This window comes from Octopus sinensis, unplaced genomic scaffold (assembly GCF_006345805.1).
Source record: "Octopus sinensis unplaced genomic scaffold, ASM634580v1 Contig11609, whole genome shotgun sequence".
NCBI lineage: Eukaryota > Metazoa > Mollusca > Cephalopoda > Octopoda > Octopodidae > Octopus > Octopus sinensis.
Window position 1 is genome coordinate 12501 of NW_021832396.1, and position 20290 is coordinate 32790.

The following is a 20290-nucleotide window of genomic DNA, read 5'->3' on the forward strand; positions in this document are numbered from 1 at the left end:
TAATTGTGTGCCGTGTGTATGGGATGTATGTGTGGGTTCATTTGTGTGTGTGTGTGTGCGTGTGTGTGTATGTGTATGTGTATGTGTATGTGTATGTGTATGTGTATGTGTATGTGTATGTGTATGTGTATGTGTATGTGTATGTGTATGTGTGTGTGTGCGTGCGTGTCGTATGTGTGTGTACGTGTGCGTTTGTATGTGTGTGTGCGTAAGCATATATGGGTGTATATACGTGTATCCGTGGGGTTGTGAGTCTTGGGTGTGTGCATTCGTGTGCGTGTGTGCGCATGTTTATGTGTGTGTGTCTGTGTGTGTGTGTGTGTCTGTGTCTATATGTGTATACGTAAGTGTATGTGTGTGTACACGTGTAGGCATATATTGTGTGTATGTATATGTATCGGTGTGTATGTGAATTTGTGTATGCGTGTGTGTGGGTGGGTTTTAGGAGTTGTGTGGGCGTAATGTGCGTGCGTGTGCTTGTGTGTGTGTGTGTGCTTATATATATACATGTGCGTGTATGTAACTGATAACCTAACGACAGTTCACATTAAAAATATTTATACATTCTGAGGGAAACGCTTCCTTTTCATTACTTTTCTAAGAATTGTATATATAAAAAAGAGTAAAGAGTATATATATATATGGGTTAGGCAGACACGAGAAGAAAGTAATCTCCTCCCTCCCTTCCTCTTATTAGTTACCATTCCTCTACCACCATTTTCCAATTCACTTTCACTTTCTTTCTGAACCATCTTCGTAATAGAAAGCCGTCGTGTTAGGATCTATGGACCCACAAGATTACAATTCTAGGGAAACGGAGCTAAAGAAATTAAAAGGTAAGACAATTCGGTATACCTCCACATGTACGCCCCACCCCCAGCGCATCTGAATTTTCGAAACTCCTCTTCCTAATCACAGAAAATAATAATTCTGATATAATCAAAGTTCTTTTTGTCATATTCGTTTTCTATGCAGCCGTTAAAAAGAGCGGTCGCAGTGCGCGCACTCGCGCATATGCTTTAATAGTCGTGACTTGTCGATCCTAGCGCGAGTGCGCGTACACGCTTTTACATGCTTCAGTCATTTGACTGTGGCCATGCTGGAGCACCACCGGATCTTTTCCTTCTGAACGGCACATGTCAACACAATTTCTAGTTAACTAAACACTTTAAAACTTCGTATAATGGTAGAATGTGTCAAAATAAAACAGTTTTTCTCTTGGCTTTCTTGAGAAAATTGTAATTTGTAAGTTTAACGTAGTTTAATTCTTTGAATTTTAACCAATCCTACGGCTTCTATTGAGCTAAAATCAATTTTAAAAGTGTTTAGTTAACAAGAAATTGCGTTGAAAACTGCCGTTCAGAAAGAAAAGTTCCTCACCACCTTTAGTCAAGCAAATCGACCCTAGGATTTATTCTTTGGAAGACTATTAATTAATCTATCGGTCTCTTTTGATGAACCGCTAAGTTACAGGGACGTAAACACATCACCATCGGTTGTCAAGAAAGGCCCCCCCCCACACACACACAAATATATATATATATATATATATATATATATATATATATATATAACGGGAAGCTTTATGAAAATAAACAAAAGACGAAGGCAGGTGGAAAACAAACGAACAATTGTATTAGTATGGCACTCAGGATATATATATATACATATATACATCGCTTCGATTTACCCACCTGTTACACCAACACTTCCGCCCCTGAACCCTAACTCTATAAACTAGTGCAAGCCCTGGTTTTTTCCCCTACTCGATTTTTCAATTCCTGCCGATAGAACACGGATCTCAGAAGATGCCGAGATAAGGAAAATTTTGACTTCACAACCTCGTTCATGTTCTCCATGTTTAATGCGTAGATCGTAACCCTAATGCCACCCCCATTCGTTCTCTATAATTATTATTATTATTATTTTTAAAAATTTTTATTATTATTATTATTATTATTATTATTATTATTATTATATGTTTGACTTTTGCTTTATATTTATACATGTTGGCCCCAAGTCTCACCCGGAGACCTCAAGAGACAACAGGTTGGAAGTTCACGTTGTTGTTATGCCTAGTGTGCCATATATTTGGTTGTTTTTTGTGTTGTACTGGTAGATGTCTAAAAAAAAATGTTTGCTTTAATCCTTGCAATTACATAGAAAGTATTTTGCGTAGGATATGAGCAGTTCCCATGAGCACTATCTTTTGAATTTCTGCCATTTTTGGGTTTCCTGGTATATTAGCTTATTATTATTGTTATTATTATTATTATCATTATTATTATTATTATTATTATAATCATCTTTATCATTATTATTATTATATTATCTATCTCATTCTCTATCACGTAAGCATAGCACCGATAGCTTTGTCTTCCTGCTTGCCTTAAGATCATGCTTATCTGTTAAATCAAAATGTCTCATTTATTTATCCTTCCTAACCAAGGTTATCATTTCGTTCATCCATTCTCTTTAATTTCTCTAGCCATAATATACAAGGGCAGAAGACGATGCTCTAGTCTAAACTCGCCCAAACTCCCTAAGAATTTCTCTCTCGCTCGTATTTACTGCCTGACTACCCAGCTCTGACCTCGCTCTCTCCGTCTCATTGTCTCCTCCAATTTACCACTGCTGTTTCTTTAAATTATGTTTCCCAAAATCTGAAAATATTTTTCGATTCTATCTCAGGATTTCGGCATTTGATGTTCCGTTAATTTATCTCACCGAGTACCCCTAAGAATTTCTTCCTTCTCCCTCGTGGTGTATTTACTGCTTGTCCCCTCTCTTTCTCTCTCTCGCTTCGATTTACCCACCTGTTACACGAACACTTCCCCCCTTTAACCTTAACTCTATAAACTAGTGCAAGCCCTGGTTTTTTCCCCTACTCGATTTTTCAATTCCTGCCGATAGAACACGGATCTCAGAAGATGCCGAGAAATGGAAAATTTTGACTTCACAACCTCGTTCATGTTCTCCATGTTTAATGCGTAGATCGTAACCCTAATGCCACTCCTCCTTCGTTCTCTATAATTATTATTATTATTATTATTATTATTATTATGATTATTATTATTATTATCATTATTATTATTATTATCATTATTATTATTATTATTATTATAATCATCTTTATCATTATTATTATTATATTATCTATCTCATTCTCTATCACGTAAACATAGCACCGATAGCTTCGTCTTCCTGCTTGTCTTAAGATCATGCATATCTGTTAAATCAAAATGTCTCATTCATTCATTTCTTTATTTATTTATCCTTCCTAACCAAGATATTTATAGAAAATTTCATTACAAAATATCCATTCTATGATGTTATTCAAGTGTTTAAGTCTTCACTGATAATGGGGGGAAACATTAGGCCAAGTGTTCAAGTACTCTGTTTGAACTGATTTTTCAATTCCTGCCGATAGAACACGGATCTCAGAAGATGCCGAGAAATGGAAAATTTTGACATATTTAATGCGTAGATCGTAACCCTAATGCCCTCCCCCTTCGTTTTTTTTTTCTTTTTTTTTTGTACTTGTTTCAGTCATTTGACTGCGGCCATGCTGGAGCACCGCCTTTTAGAGTACAGCAGGGATCACCACCTCCTGCCGGAGCCTCGTCGAGCTTTTAGGCGTTTTCGCTCAATAAACACACACAACGCCTGGTCTGGGAATCGAAACCGCGATCCTCCGACCGCAAGTTCGCTGCCCTAACCACTAGGCCATTGCGCCATTCTCTATTATTATTATTATTATTATTATTATATTATTATTATTATTATTATTATTATTATTATTATTATTATTATTATTATTATTCAGTAGTTTTATTTTTATATCGTGCTTTCACTTCACTACCGAGCGCAGCTCTGTGTGCCTTGGGTATGTGCTGTGATTTGTTGTGATGCTCTGATGGTTATTGTATGGAAAGTGTTCTGCATAGGATGTGTGCAGTGCCTAGTAGTGAAATTTTCTGTATGTTATATGTGTTTGTAAGTCCTGGTGTTTTTGTTATGTATTTGTCTGAATATTTTTTTATCATGCCTAATGCACCTACTATGATAGGAATTGTTTCTGTTTTTAAATTCCACATTCTGGTTACTTCTATTTCCAGGTCTTTGTATTTTGAAAGTTTCGCCATTTCTTTTAGAGACACGTTGTCATCTGCCGGTATTGATACATCAATTAGAAAGCATTTTTTTTACTTCATGATTTCTAACAACTATATCTGGTCTGTTGGCCTTAATTTCTCTATCTGTGTGTATCGGCATATCCCAAAGTATGGTTGCTTTTTCGTTTTCTGTGACATTTTCTGGTGTGTGCCTATACCATCTTTTTTCTGTTGTTATTCCATAATGTTGGCGTAGCTTCCAGTGTATGTAGGTTCCAACTCTGTCATGTCTGTGAATATATTCCTTCTTAGCCAGGACTGGGCAGCCAGAGATAATATGATTTAATGTTTCTTGTCCATCTCCACATATTCTGCAGTTACTTGTTATATTTCTTTTCATTACATGTTTTTGGTAATTTCTGGTGAGGAGGCTTTGGTCTTGTGCTGCAATTAAAAATCCCTCTGTCCCTGCTTTGAGTTCTGAGCTTCTCAACCATTGCTGGGATTTTTCTTTGTCTATTTCTTTTGCGTTTAGTTTAGTCCAGTATTTACCATGAAGGGGCTTTTCTTGCCATCGTTTTATAATGGTTCGTTGCTGTTCTATTTTTAGTTTGGATTTCATTTGTTTTATAGCTTTTGCTGTTTCTTCATCTTCTTCTTCATATTTATTAGGTGGTATGATTTCTTCTTTGTATTTGTCAGCTTCCTTAAATACTGAGAACAGTTTTTTTGTTTTGCTCGTGTTTTGCCGCTATTTATATCAGTTTTCCTTACTTCTGAAGTAGATATTTTTGCAGTCCTATGGTGGTTATTTTATAGTAGTTTTCCAGCTGCATAAGGCCTCTACCACCTTCTATACGTTGTATATATAGTCTTTTATGTCAGATTTTGGGTGATGCATCCTAGATCCTGTCATTATTTTTCTTGTTTTCCTATCTATTTTGGTCAGTTCATTTAGTGTCAAGTTAAGGATATTGTAGCTGTAACTTATAACTGGGACAGCTAAAGTGTTGATACCTATTAACTTGTTTTTAGCATTGAGCTCTGTTTTTAGTATTGATCTAACTCGTCTATAATATTCTTTTTTTAAATTTTCTCTTTCATTTGTGTGTGTTGTATCTCATCTAGTTCATGGATTCCTAAGTATTTGTAAGTTTGGCTTTGGTCTAATTCTTTTATTTCATTGGTTTTATCTAGTGTGGTGTTGCTACTCTTAACTAGTTTTCCTCTTTTCATGGTTACTTTGGCGCATTTTTCTAATCCAAATTTCATATCTATTTCTTTGGTAAATCCATGAACTGTCTTTAATAGCGTTTCCAGCAGTTTGTCATTTGCAGCGTATAGTTTTAGGTCATCCATATATAAAAGGTGGCGAGCTGGCAGACTCGTTAGCATGCCGGGCGAAATGCGTAGCCGTATTTCGTCTGCCGTTACGTTCTGAGTTCAAATTCCGCCGAGGTCGACTTTGCCTTTCATCCTTTCGGGGTCGATAAATTAAGTACCAGTTACGCCCTGGAGTCGATGTAATCGACATAATCCGTTTGTCCCTTCTGTGTTTAGTCCCTTGTGGACAGTAGTGAAATACATATATAAAAGTTGGTTGATCGTTTTGCCGTAACATTTATATCCACATCTAGTTCTATTTAGCATATCAGATAGAGGTGACAGTGCCAAGCAGAAAAGGAATGGAGAGAGTATGTCTCCCTGGAATATTCCTCTTCTAATGGGGATGGCTTTGGTTTTCATGAGTCCCTCTTTTGTTTGGAGCTGTAACACTGTTTGCCATTTATTCATAGAGTGCCCTATGAATTTTATAATTGTTGGTGCTACTTTGTTAATGGCTAGTGTTTCGAGGATCCATGTGTGGGGGATGCTATCAAACGCCTTTTTGTAGTCGATCCAGGCCATACTGAGGCCTTTCTTCTTTCTGTGGCTGTCTTCAGTTATGGCTTTATTAATCATTAGTTGATCTTTACAGCCATATGAGCCCTTGCGGCATCCTTTCTGCTCTTCTGGAAACAGGTTGTTTTCGTCCAGGTGCTTGTTCAATCTTTGCGATATTACTGCAGTAAATGCTTTGTACATTGTAGGGGGACAGGTTATAGGTCTGTAGTTTTCTGGTTTTGCTGTCTCATTTGATTAAGGAATTAAAATGGTTTTCCCCTTTGTGGGCCATTCAGGCATTGTCTCTGGCTCTGCTAGCATGCTGTTAAAGTTTTCAGCCAGCTTTTTGTGCATTCCTGTTAGATATTTCAACCAGAAGCTGGGGATCTTGTCATGCCCAGGTGCCTCCCAGTTGCTTAGTCTTTGCAGTGCCTGGGTGACCTCTTCAGTTGTTATGGGGGTCCAAAGTTGCTCAGATGCTGAGTTTGTTGTTTTAATACTCCTTTTTTTTGGTTGTTCGTTCGCCGACCATATTTCTCTCCAGAATTCTTCCACTTCTTCTGCCGTTGGTGCTGCAGTGATTTCTATTTTATTTTTGCCAAGTTCTTGGGAGAACATTTTGGGGTTGGAGTTGAACTGTTTGTTTTGTTCAAAGAAACGTTGGCGTTTCTCGTACCGGCGGATCCTTTGTGCTTTGGCAAGAATATCTTGCTTTAGTTTTTCTTTTATCTCAGGTAAATCTTTTTCTGTGGTGTTGTATTTGCGGAGTATTTTTGTTTTCTTTTTGTTGCTCAGTAGCGTTGATTGTCTACTGATTTCATTAAGAATCGACAGATCTTTTCTCATTTTTTGTATTTTGTTTTGGATGTTATTTATCCACGGGGTTTGTTTGGGTGGTGGTACTCCTGTTTGGATGGGTTTGAGTGAGTATCCAGCTTCTTTGGTGGCTGCAGTGGCTGCTGCGTATACTAAGTCATTTAGCTCAGTGATATCGCTTTTTGTTTCAGTGGCTATTAGTTCCGTGACGGCTAGGTTTATGTTGTTTATAATTGATGTTGTTGTTTTGTCTATTTTGATTTTTGGGAGGTATGGTCGGTGGTCCATTTTTTAATTATTATTATTATTATTATTATTATTATTATTATTATTATTATCATCATTATCATTATTATTATCATTATTATTATTAATATTATTTTCATTATTATTATTATTATTATTATTATTATTATTATTTACCACAGCAAATCTCTTATATTTATTTCTTTACTACCCACAAGGGGCTAAACATAGAGAGGACAAACAAGGACAGGCAAAGGGATTAAGTCGATAACACCGACCCCAGTGCATAACTGGTACTTAATTTATCGACCCCGAAAGGATGAAAGACAAATTTGAACTTAGAACGTAATGGCAGACGAAATACCTGTTTCTTTACTGCCCATAAGGGGCTACACACAGAGGGACAAACAAGGACAGACAAACGGATTAAGTCGATTATATCGACCCCAGTGCGTAACTGGTACTTATTTTATCGATCCCGAAAGGATGAAAGGCAAAGCCGACTTCAGCGGAATTTGAGCTCAGAACGTAGACTTTTTCCATGTATGAAGGAAATGGATTAAATGTAAAATATTAATGAAATATAATAATAATGAAATAAAAGGTGGCAAGCTGGCAGAAACGTTAGCACGCCCGGCGAAATGCTTAGAATTTCACCTGCCGTTACGTTCTGAGTTCAAATTCCCCCAAGGTCGACTTTGCCTTTCATCCTTTCGGGGTCAATTAAATAAGTACCATTTACGCACTGGGATCGATGTAATCGACTTAATCTCTTTGTTTGTCCCCTCTATGTTTAGCCCCCTGTGAGCAATAAAGAAATAAATATTAACGAAATATCTTTTTCCTACCTCTTAAAATCATATATGATAATACCGAATAGATTTTCCTGGCTTGCCAGTCCTCAGTCAAACCGCCCAACCCATGCCAGCATGGGAAGCAGACGTTAAACGATGATGATGATGATATATATAATTATAATAGATTGTTACCCATTCGATTTTTAGGTAAACTTTGTCACCCACTCTCTCTCTCTCTCTCTCTCTCTCTCTCTCTCCCTCTCTCTCTCTCTCTCGCCCAACACAAATATGAAACATTCTGGTGCCAAAAGTAGATTTCCTTTTTTGCGATTTTTGGCGACGATACTTGTGGGGAGAGAGAGAGTAAGTGTCAAAAAATAGTGCAATGAGTGTAAAAAAATGTGTAGGAAACGAATATGAAGAAAAATACGCGTAAAGCAACGGGAGGATGAGGAGAGGACCTCGGAAAATTCACAAGATCCGAGTTTTTCCCTTGTAACTTTTAGGAAAATGGGGTTTTTTTTCAATGAAATTTTATATAATTACCTTTCAAACGGCATACATTACGATTATAAAGTAATTTGTAGGGAGAAGACTTTTGGAAAATTCCCAAGAATTCCAAAGAATTTGAATTCAGAACATAAAGACTTTTGAAATACCCCTAAGCATTTTGTCTGGTATTCTACCCGACTGGCCTCGTGCCGGTGGCATGTAAAAAGCACCATCCAATTGTGGCCGTTTGTCAGCCTCGTCTGGCACCTGTGCCAGTGGCACGTAAAAAGCACTATCTGATCGTGGCCGTTTGCCAGCCCCATCTGGCCCCTGTGCCGGTGGCACGTCAAAAAAACCATCCGATCGTGGCCGTTTGCCAGCCTCGTCTGGCACCTGTGCTGGTGGCACGTAAAAAGCACCATCCGATCATGGCCGTATGCCAGCCTCGTCTGGCACCTGTGCTGGTGGCACGTAAAAAGCACCATCCGATCGTGGCCGTTTGCCACCCTCGTCTGGCACCTGTGCTGGTGGCACGTAGAAAGAACCATCCGATTGTGGCCGTTTTCCAGCCTCATCTGGCACCTGTGCTGGTGGCACGTAAAAAGAACCATCCGATCATGGCCGTTGCCAGTCTCGTCTGGCCCCTGTGCCGGTGGCACGTAAAAAGCACCCACTACACTCACGGAGTGGTTGGCGTTAGGAAGGGCATCCAGCTGTAGAAACATTGCCAGATCAGACTGGCCTTGGTGCAGCCTTCTGGCTTCCCAGACCCCAGTTGAACCGTCCAACCCATGCTAGCATGGAAAGCAGACGCTAAATGATGATGATGATGATGATGAAGACATTTAAAGTTTTTCATATCAGTCATGCTCCAGCAGTCAGTTTTCATGCTCTAAAAATTATTTTTCAGACCATGGGCCGTCTAATGTTCTCCTGTCTGATGATTGTATTCTGTTTTTGTAAGTTTTATTTTGTTTTTGTTTAAGTTTTTGTTTTTTAAATCCTTTTTCCTTAACATTTAGTTTTCTAAAAATAATTGTTTCAAATATCATTTACATTAACTTGGAGAATAATTTTTTTTTCTGCCAGTTTTTAATGTTTGTTTTTACAAATATGTTGTATTATTTATTTGGTTTTAGTCAATATAGTTACAATCATTTTACAACAGTTCTTGTATCATCATCAAATTTTTTTTTTTTTGTTTTTTGACATCTGATCCATTTTCACATGGCGTACGTCTCAGCAAGACAATTTACGAAATGTCTAAGTGGTACATCCCGAATGTTTTTAAAAATTGTATTGATTCATTTTTCACAATAAAAATATTTCAAAAACAAAAAATGTTTGCTGAAGTTTTTGAAGATGATCCAAAAAATATGATGTATGCATATCAGGAGTATTTGACAGTCCCAAAACACTTAGGAAGCAATGGGTTCTGACAACCAGGATTTTGTTAGAGGTTGGTTATGTCAGTGCATGACCAACCAATCGGATTTCTGAGTGAGAGGCTGGATCTGACCAGTTAGGACATAAAAACGTGAAACATTTTGGCCCGATATGGCCAGTTTAAATGCTAAAAGGTTAATGTTTTAACTGAGAACCACATTTTCAATGCCTTCTCTCAAACTACCATTGTATATAATGAGTAATTAGATCTACTAGGGTTAATTATCATTTAATCATTATAACACAAATAGTAAACAATCCTGTTGATCAAAAATATTTCTTTTCCTCTTTTACAGATTTCACGAGAGCAGGAATTTATAAAATTATTCAAAGTGGTAAATGGATTTACAAACCTTTTTCTCCCTTGAAACTAAAGTCTTTTCAAATCTGTCTTCTATCTCTTTCTCTTAACTCAGAAGATTTAGTCACTGTTTGGGGTGTCTTTTTATTTTTTGCTTTTTAAAAAAATTCTTGGGCAGTTCACTAACACAACTCAGTCACTGATATTGTTCTTTAGATAAAGCTACAGCTTTGAATCTGCCCATGGTTATCTCCCTTTGGCATTTCCCATTGATGAAGGTTAAAGAGCAAGAAACACGCATTGGGGAGTCCACTGAGGAGTGGTTTACATCTCAGGTTGAGATGGCTGTTGGGGGTCCGTATAAGATTTTGTTGCTAAAATTTATGTACAATTAATTGGTTTTAGCTTTACAGTACACCAAATTTTTAATTAATTTTTTAAATACAGTTCCTAATAATATTTAATTATAAAAATAGGATTTTTTAAAACATGAAATGTTTATAAGGGCCCACCGAGCAAAACAGGAATCAAAAGGGACCATAGGTGAAGAATGGTTGAAAATCATTGTGTTATAGGTAAGCACTGGGCAGATATGGTGTTTTCACACCTTTTACCATCAGTGAGAAATCCTTCTCTTTGGTAAATGCAGTAAATTTGCCTTTAGAAGTTAAAATATGTCACAAACATATTTTAACTAAGGAGCACAAATAATAATAATAATAATAATAATAATAATAATAATAGTCATCATCATGAAATGTCCATGGATTGAGCTGTTCAATAGGATCCAGCAAGCCACAGGATTGTGTTGAGCTCCAATCCCTGAATAGGCAGGGCTTATATTGTTTGATGACCCACCTAACACCGACCACTTTACAGAGTGTAGTGGCTGCCCCTTTTCATTGCACCACCATTCATTTGGTTACTGTTATAGCTGGGATTATGATAGCCATTCTAAATAGGATTGCGGTTATCATGTCTATCATCATAATTTGATGTCCACGGCCCCTTTTTAATGTCAATCATTTTACAGAGTAATTGAGCCTTTTTTTAACATGCAGTACCAAATAACTGGAAAGACAGAGGGAAAAGAAGAAAAAACCCTTGACTGGGGAGTGTTGCGGAGATGGATGTGGCTTTACACAATGTGTTGAGAGGTTGAAGTATGATAGAAGGACAGGAACATGTGTCTTACTGTAGAGAGTATATATGGTGATACTGCATTATATAAGGCAGGGCATGAGTAAATGGATAGATATGTGATTTATTCAGACATACACCCATGTCTGACGAACACACTGAATATTTTTTTTAACCCCTTAATATAGGGTTTGGACGTAGAGAAGTTTCTCCATTTCATATTGAAATTGGTCCCTTAATCTTTAAGTTTCCAGATTAAAGCCAAAAGGGTTCTTGTCATGGTATCTATTAAAACACTTGAGAACCTCCAATGAATACATAAATTCAAGGAATGAGATTTTTTTACTGTATGTCCGCATCTCAGAAAATACATGTTGTCAGAATTTAAAAGGATACTACCAGACACTTAGTTAAGCATTAACATCTGGTTTACATCTGGTTTACATCTGCTTGCCATAGAATTATTGTAATGTGGGTTATCTCCCTTGCTGCCTTAACATATACATACATAACAACATACATAGAAATAAGAGCTAAAGTGCTCTGGTGCTGCAGTCAATGCACACGCTTGCATACATACATACTGGCAGCAACTGCAAATGGGTGAAGGTGGCAGTCGTGGTATGCCTGGACCGTCGACAGTTTGGGTTTTAACACAGAAGCCTCATCACCGACCCTGTTGTTGAGTGCTTATTTTAAGCATGGTACTTATTCTGTTGGTCGTTTTTGCTGAACTGCTAAGTTATAGGGATGTGAACACACCAACGCTGGTTGTAAAAACAGTGGTGGGGGAAAACACTGACACACACACACACACATGATGGACTTCTTATAGTTTCCGTCTACCAAATCCACCAGGTTTTGGTTGGCCCCAAGGTTATTGTAGAAGCTTACCCAGACTGAACCCAGAACCATGTGGTAGGGCAGTAATCTTCTTACTTGATTTCTTTATTTCAGAAAATGTTGTGCTTGGAGGAAGTGCTAGACTTTCTATATATATTCCAAACATGAAGAGACCCACGGTGTGGAAATGTGGAAACTATAAATACGAATGTGACAGAACATGCGCTAATGGCCCTGAATATACAGTTACCCACAGTGGTAACCATTCTGTTCTTTGGATCCGAAAAGTAACAAAGGAATGTTTGACTTGGATGTTTGAAGACGACAATATTAATGTTGGAAAAATTCATTTGAAAATAAACAGTAAGGAAATGATTTATAATAATAATAATAATAATAATAATAATAAGATAAATGTGCAAAAGCTACCTTTATCAAAGGAAAAAATGATAGAAATATCCAACGTTAAGTAATTTCTTTTATTTGCTACACAGGCTAAGGATAAGGGGACAACACAATGATAGGCGTAAAGTGTAGGGAGTTTACATGTTATGCAATGATAATAAAATATATAAACGATTTAACTTAAACGAAGATAGGAAGTATAGATTGCATGCAACAACAGGAGATAAAAGAAAGAGATGACAGTGTTGTGTCTAGGGATAACCAAGGAATTTCATCATCCAAGATCTCCCTGAACACCAAGGGCATGTGACCCCTCCGATTCCTACTCTCCAACCCAAACAACTGGTTGTTTTTAAAGAGGCACGGGTGCCTCTTGTGTGTCACTCGTACAAGTGTTTTTCACGTGTCACCGACACTGGCCATGGCCACAATTTCACTGAGCTTGACTTGTCTTCTCAAGTACAGCAGATGGTCAGAAATCTCGGTCACTGGTCATTGCTTCTGTGAAACTCAACATCTAAACATCATATTTCACCGACCCGTCCCAAATCTTACCGAGTCAACCTCTTCCATGGTTTGCCTCCACAGTTAGAAATCGGTACTTCTTTACACAACTGTCGTTGTACATTTAATTTTAGAATGACATTATCGGATAGTTGAGAAACTTTAATATGGGCCAGATATGGTTGGTTTAATCCTTCAAGGTTCAGATCACTCTGTCAAGTGTAATGTTCATTCATTTGCATTGTTTTGAATTAATCATTCATTATCTTCTTACGACATTTTGATGATGTAATTGTTTATCTTTAAACTGACATTGTAGGGTAGGAGTGAGAGGCTGGATCTGGCCAATTTGAACATAAAACAGGTAGAATATTTGGCGTGGATATGGCAAGTTTAAATACTAAACAATTAATTCTTTAGCATTTAGATTAATCTATCAAATGTAATGCTTATAAATTCAAAATGTTTTGAATTAATTATTCATTATCTTGTAGATTTCAGATTTAGATGATTGCTTAATTTTACAATGACATTGTAAGTTTGGTGTGAGAGGCTGGATCTGACCAGTTTGGATATAAGAAAGGTGAAACATTTTGGCCAGACATGGCCAGTTTAAATGCTAAATGGTTAATGTTTGAACTGAGAACCACATTTTCAATGCCTTCTCTCACACTGCCACTGTATATAATGTGTAATTAAATCTACTCGTGTTAATTACTATTTAATTATTGTAACAGAAATAGGAAACAATCTTGTTGATCGAATGTAAAATCTGAAATTCAAAAGTCCTTGTATTCATCTTCCACAGATTTGGCAAATGCAAACGATTTGAGGACAGAAGGAGTTTATAATATCACCCAAAGTGGTAAGTGGATTACCTTATCCCCTTTCGCCTTCTAAACTAGACACAACTTTTTCAAATCTCTCTTCTATTTCTTTCACTCAACTCATAAATTTTATTCACTGTTTCATTTGTGTTTTTTGATTTCTTAAAACATTTATTCCGACCAGGCAGTTCACTAGCACAACTCAGTCACTGATAGTGACTGCTCTTTAGATAAAACAACAGCTTTGAATCTGCTCAGGTTTATCTTTCTCTGGAGTTTCCTATTGATAAAGGCTAATGAGCCAGAATCACTCATCGGGGAATCCACTAGAATAGTGGTTTTTAACCGGGGTCAGTATGGCTGTTGGGGGTCCATATAGGATTTTGTTGTTAAAATTTATGTACAATTAATTGGTTTTAGCTTTACAGTACACCAAATTTTTAATCAATTTTTTAAATACAATTCCTAATAATATTTAATTATAAAAATAGGATTTTTTAAAACATGAAATGGTTATAAGGGTCCACCTGAGTGAAATAGAAATCAAAAGGGTTGCATTGTGTTATAGGTAAGCACTGGGCAGATATGGTGTTTTCACACCTTTTACCATCAGTGAGAAATCCTTCTCTTTGGTAAATGCAGTAAATTTGCCTTTAGAAGTTAAAATATGTCACAAACATATTTTAACTAAAGAGGGATTACTTATGATTGGCAGTTTCACTCTTAGGGCACAAATAATAATAATAATAATAATCCTGGAAACATGGATCCTAGAAACAGTAGCCATGAACAAGGTAGCACCAATAATTATAAAATATATAAAACTCTCTATGAATAAATAGCGGACAGTGCTACAGCTCCAAACAAAAGGAGGACACATAAAAAGCAAAGCCTTTCTCATTAGAAGAGGAATATTCCAGGGAGACATGCTCTCTCCACTCCTTTTCTGCTTGGCACTGACAACTTTATCTGACATACTCAACAGAACTAGATGCAGATGGCAACAACAATCAGCCACCTCTTATATATATGGATGACCTAAAACTGTATACTACAAATGATAAACAGCTGGAAACATTATTACAGGCAGTACATGGATTTACCAACGAAATAAATATGAAATTTAGCTTATAAATAAATATAAAATGTGCAAAACAATCTTGAAAAGAGGAAAACTAGTTAAGAGTAGCGACATCAAACTAAATAAAGCAAATGAAATAAGAGAATTAGAAGCCAGACATACAAATATTTGGGAATAAAAAAAAAGAATACTATAGACAAGTTAGATTAATACTGAAAACAGAGCTCAATGCAAAAAACAAGATAATAGGTATCAACACTTTAGCCGTCCCAGTTATAAGTTACAGCTACAATATCCTTAACTTGACACTAAAGGAACTAATCAAAATAGACAGGAAAACAAGAAATATAATGACAGGATCTAGGATGCACCACCTAAAATCTGACACAGAAAGACTATATATGCAACGTATAGAAGGTGGTAGAGGCCTTATACAGCTGGTAAACTATTATAAATTAACCACCATAGGACTGCAAAAATACCTACTTCAGAAGCAAGGAAAACTAATACAAATAGCCACAAAACACGAACAAAACAAAAAAAAACTGTTTTCAGTCTTTAAGGAAGCTGTCAAAAGAGACCGATAGAATAAGTACTGGGCTTCCAAAGAATAAGCTCTGGGGTTGATTTGCTCGACTAAAGGCAGTGCTCCAGCATGGCTGCAGTCAAATGACTGAAACAAGTAAAAAGAGTGAAGAGAATGTATGTACATAAATATTTCAAATTTTTTTGCCACAAGGGCAGCTTGCGGAAGGTGGGGATGAGTGGATTACAGTGACCCCAGTATGCCACTGGTACTTAATTTATCAACCCCAAAAGGATGAAAGCCATAGTCGACCTCAGTGAAATTTGAATTCAGAACGTAGTGGCAGGTGAAATACCGCTTAGCATTTTGCTTGGCGTGCTAACAATTCTGCCAGGTTGCTGCCTTGACATATATATACATAACAACATACATAGAAATAAGAGCTAAAGTGTTCTGGTGCTGCAGTCAATGCACACGCTTGCATACATACATACTGGCAGCAACTACAAATGGGTGAAAGTGGCTGTCGTGGTATCCCTGGACTGTCGACAGTTTGGGTTTTAACACAGAAGCCTCATCACCGACCCTGTTGTTGAGTGCTTATTTTAAGCATGGTACTTATTCTGTTGGTCGTTTTTGCCGAACTGCTAAGTTATAGGGATGTGAACACACCAACGCTGGTTGTAAAAACAGTGGTGGGGGACAAACACTGACACACACACACACACACACAGATGATGAACTTTTTATAGTTTCCGTCTACCAAATCCACTAGGTTTTGGTTGGACCCAAGGTTATTGTAGAAGCTTACCCAGGGTGCCATGCAGTGGGACTGAACCCAGAACCATGTGGTTGGGCTGTAATCTTCTTACTTGATTTCTTTATTTCAGAAAATGTTGTGCTTGGAAGAAGTGCTAAACTTTCTATATATATTCCAAACATGAAGAGACCTGTGGTGTGGAAATGTGGAAACTATAAATACGAATGTGACAGAACATGCGCTAATGGCCATGACTATAAAGTTACCCACAATGGTAACCATTCTGTTCTTTGGATCCGAAAAGTAACAAAGAAATGTTTGACTTGGATGTTTGTAGATGACAATATTAATGTTGGAAAAATTCATTTGAAGATAAACAGTAAGGAAATGATTTATAATAATAATAACAACAACAACAACAACAACAATCATAATGATAATAATAATGATAATAATAAAAATAATAATAATAATAATGATAATAATAATAATAATAATAATAATGATAATAATAATAATAATGATAATAATAATAATGATAATAATCATAATAATCATAATGATAATAATAATAGTGATAATAATAATAAAAATAAAAATAATAATAATGATAATGATAATAATAATGATGATGATGATGATGATGATGATGATAATAATAATAATAATAATAATAATAAGGTTGGGATCAAAAGGGTTCAGCCTTATTGATATTACTATCTTTTCTTCAAAACAAAAAGTATCTGTTTTCTTGTAGGACTTGAAGCAGATGAAGAAACAAAAGATTGTGAAGCTGATGGATCAGGAATACCCACCTCTACCATTGTCGTCATTTTTGTACTTTGTCTTGAAAACATCATTCTCATAATCTTGTGGTTCAAATTCAAATTGCCTCCTTACGATTGGTGCAGGAACCGTGTCACCCGCAGGATACCTCGTAATGAACCCCAGAATCAACAGGTTGAGGTATAAAAATGCTATGTTTTGCGATTTTTTTTTCTTATAGACTTTCAATGATTGTATTAGTATATTCTGTTGTGTCTGGGGAGAGTCATTTTCTTTTTGTGCCTTATGATGTAACACATTTGATGTAGTGGTTTAGTCTCATCTTTTCAAAAACCCTGCTCAAGTGGTGGGGGGGGAACAAACACAGACACAAAGACCCCTTCCCCCATACACACATATGTCTGTGATTATAATTTAATACAATTCATTTTTATTATGGATATTCATGTAATGCATGCAACTTGACACATAGTAACCACCCAGGGGCAATACCTGGGGCACATCTACACATGAATGCTCCAAAGACTTGCCTCATGACTTTCACAAAAATGTATATTTTTTAAGGAAATTTTCTACAAATCCACTTCAGATGGTGTAGATTCTTTTTATACTCGAATTTGATGTGACAAAATTTTCTGCCAAAAAATGTGATTTTTTTCTGAAAGCTATTTCTAACAAGTCAAGAAACCACATAAAAGTTATGCTTGTGTTAATCTCCATGGCAATAGCAATATGTGAACAATGGATGATTTCGATTGGCTAAAATTACTTAACTTTAAGTGCATGTAACTTTTTTATTATTTGTTTTTAGAAATAATGAGTGTGATTTTCATTATCCGTATCCAAAACTCCATCAGAACTATAATTTTTTTAAGTAATCAGGTGAAAATAGGCGTATTGATACAGTTTTGTAAAGTAATGAATGCCATGAAATTCATTTTCACCATAGATCGATACATAAACAGCTAATATCATTTAAAATTTGCGAATTTTGGATAATTTTATGTAGGTGCCTGTTTCCATAACAACAAGCCAAGTTGCTTACCATGTGTTCTTTTTCTCACTTTTTAAAAGCTAGTGTTTGGAACACAAGTTTATTTGAAGTCTTGATGGAAGGTTTTATTTTAGATCTCTTTAAAACAGGGAATTCATACAATAAAAACAAAGGCAGTTTTCAGTAGGTTGGGATCAAAAGGGTTCAGCCTTATTGATATTACTATCTTTTATTAAAAACAAAAAGTATATGTTTTCTTGTTCATCTTTTGCAGATGAGGGTGCCGGAAGCAGCAGATCAGCAAACGGATCAGGAAGCAGCAGATCAGCAAATGGATCAGGAAGCAGATCAGCAATGGATCAGGAATCAGCAAAGCAGCAAATGGATCAGGAAGCAGCAGATCAGCAAATGGATCAGGAATCAGCAAAGCAGTTAATGAATCTGGAACCAGCATCCCCACCTGCGCCGTAGTCATCATTTCTGTACTTGGTCTTGTAGCCATCCTTCTCATAATCTTCTCTGTCATATTCAAGTGGCTTCTTTACATTTGGATCAGGAACCGTGTCAACGAGTGGATATCTCCTAATGAATACCAGAATCCACCGGTTGAAGCATAAAAATGCTATGTTTTTTTATTTTTTCTTCTTATAGACTTTCAATGATTGCATTAACATATTCTGTTGTGTCTGGGGAGAGTCATTTTCTTTTTGTGCCTTATGATGTAACACATTTGATGTAGTAGTTTAGCATCATCTTTTCAAAAACCCTGCTCAAGTGGTGTGGGGAATAACACAAACCCACCAACACCTGTTGTCAAGTAGTGGGGAGGGAGGACAAACACAGACACAAAGACCCCTTCCCCCATACACACATATGTCTGTGATTATAATTTAATGCAACTCATTTTTATTATGGATGTTCAGGTAATGCATGCACCATGACATATAGTAACCACCCAGGGGCAATACCTGGGGCACATCTACACATGAATGCTCCAATGACTTGCCTCATGACTTTCACAAAAATCTATATTTTTTAAGGAAATTTTCTACAAATCCACTTCAGATGGTGTAGATTCTTTTTATACTCGAATTTGATGTGACAAAATTTTCTGCCAAAAAATGGGATTTGTGTTCGTACGTATCCCACCAATTTAATTTTTCATATTAAATTCCGATATAATTACAATCTACAAACTCTGAAAGGAATTTGTAGAAATTTTCATTTTTCTGAAAGCTATGAAGAGACAAAGTCAGTGGAGCATATCTGTGTGTGTGTGTGCTAATTGGTTTCACATAAATATTTTTCATTATAATTTTAAAGACTACATTTTTATTATTATTATTATTGCCTTTGTTTCAATAAATTTTGAAAATAAAGAATTCAATGAAATAATTTTGTCCTTACTAAGCTAGTGTTTGGAACACAAGTTTATTTGAAGCCTTGATGGAAGGTTTTACTTTAGATCTCTTTAAAACAGGGAATTCATACAATGAAAACAAGAGTGGTTTTCAGCAGGTTGGGATCAAAAGGGTTCAGCCTTATTGATATTACTATCTTTTATTAAATACAAAAGGGTATATGTGTTTATTGATCATCTTTTGAAGATTAGCAAACAACAAGATTTGGATCTAATGTATCCAGATGTATCCTACTCACTACAGATAGCGAAACAACATTTAAGAAGTTGATTATCCGAGTGGGATCACTGCCAGAGCAGCTGTCTGGCTTCCGTTCCGGTGGGCACGTAAAAAGCACCATTTGAGCGTGATCATTACCAGCGTTGCCTTACTGGCATGTGAACAAAACATCCTAGCGAGGTCGTTGCCAGTGCCGCTGGACTGACTCCTGTGCACGTGGCACATAAAAAACCACCATTTCGAGCATGGCCGTTGCCAGTACCACCAAACTGGCCCTCATGCCGGTGGTACGTAAAAAGCACCCACTACACTCTCGGAGTGGTTGGGCGTCCAGCTGTAGAAACTCTGCCAGATCAAGACTGGAGCCTGGTGCAGCCATCTGGTTCGCCAGCCCTCAGTCAAATCGTCCAACCCATGCTAGCATGGAAAGCGGACGTTAGATGATGAGGAGGAGGAGGAGGAGGAACCAGCATATACATCTATGCCATAGCCATCCTTCTCATAACCCTGTTTGTCATAATCCGATGCTAACACTTCCTGTCCATTCCATACTTTCTAAAGAACACCAGAATTCAATGGAGGCATAAAAATGCTACATTCTGTGAATTCCATTTTTCAACATTGGCCAACCTTGTTATAGACCTTCACAGATTTCCATGCTGGCATGGGGCTGGACGCTTTGACCAG

General features: G+C 36.7%; 1 protein-coding gene across 2 annotated transcripts; it reads left to right on the forward strand.

The window, feature by feature from the left end:
* The first annotated feature begins 705 nt into the window (after window positions 1–705).
* LOC115229017 lies at window positions 706–19295 on the forward strand. 2 transcript variants are annotated; one of them, XM_029799444.2, is made up of 8 exons: window positions 706–836; window positions 9261–9309; window positions 10093–10131; window positions 12195–12443; window positions 13798–13854; window positions 16314–16562; window positions 16941–17149; window positions 18238–19295. In XM_029799444.2, the coding sequence occupies exons 2-8, from the start codon at window positions 9264–9266 to the stop codon at window positions 18397–18399; spliced, it is 1011 nt and encodes a 336-aa protein (XP_029655304.1). In that variant the 5' UTR covers window positions 706–836; window positions 9261–9263; the 3' UTR covers window positions 18400–19295. The 2 variants fall into 2 exon arrangements, with proteins under 2 accessions (XP_029655304.1, XP_036354967.1); XM_036499074.1 differs by having other exon boundaries at window positions 707–836; window positions 16953–17149.
* Window positions 19296–20290: the final 995 nt, after the last annotated feature.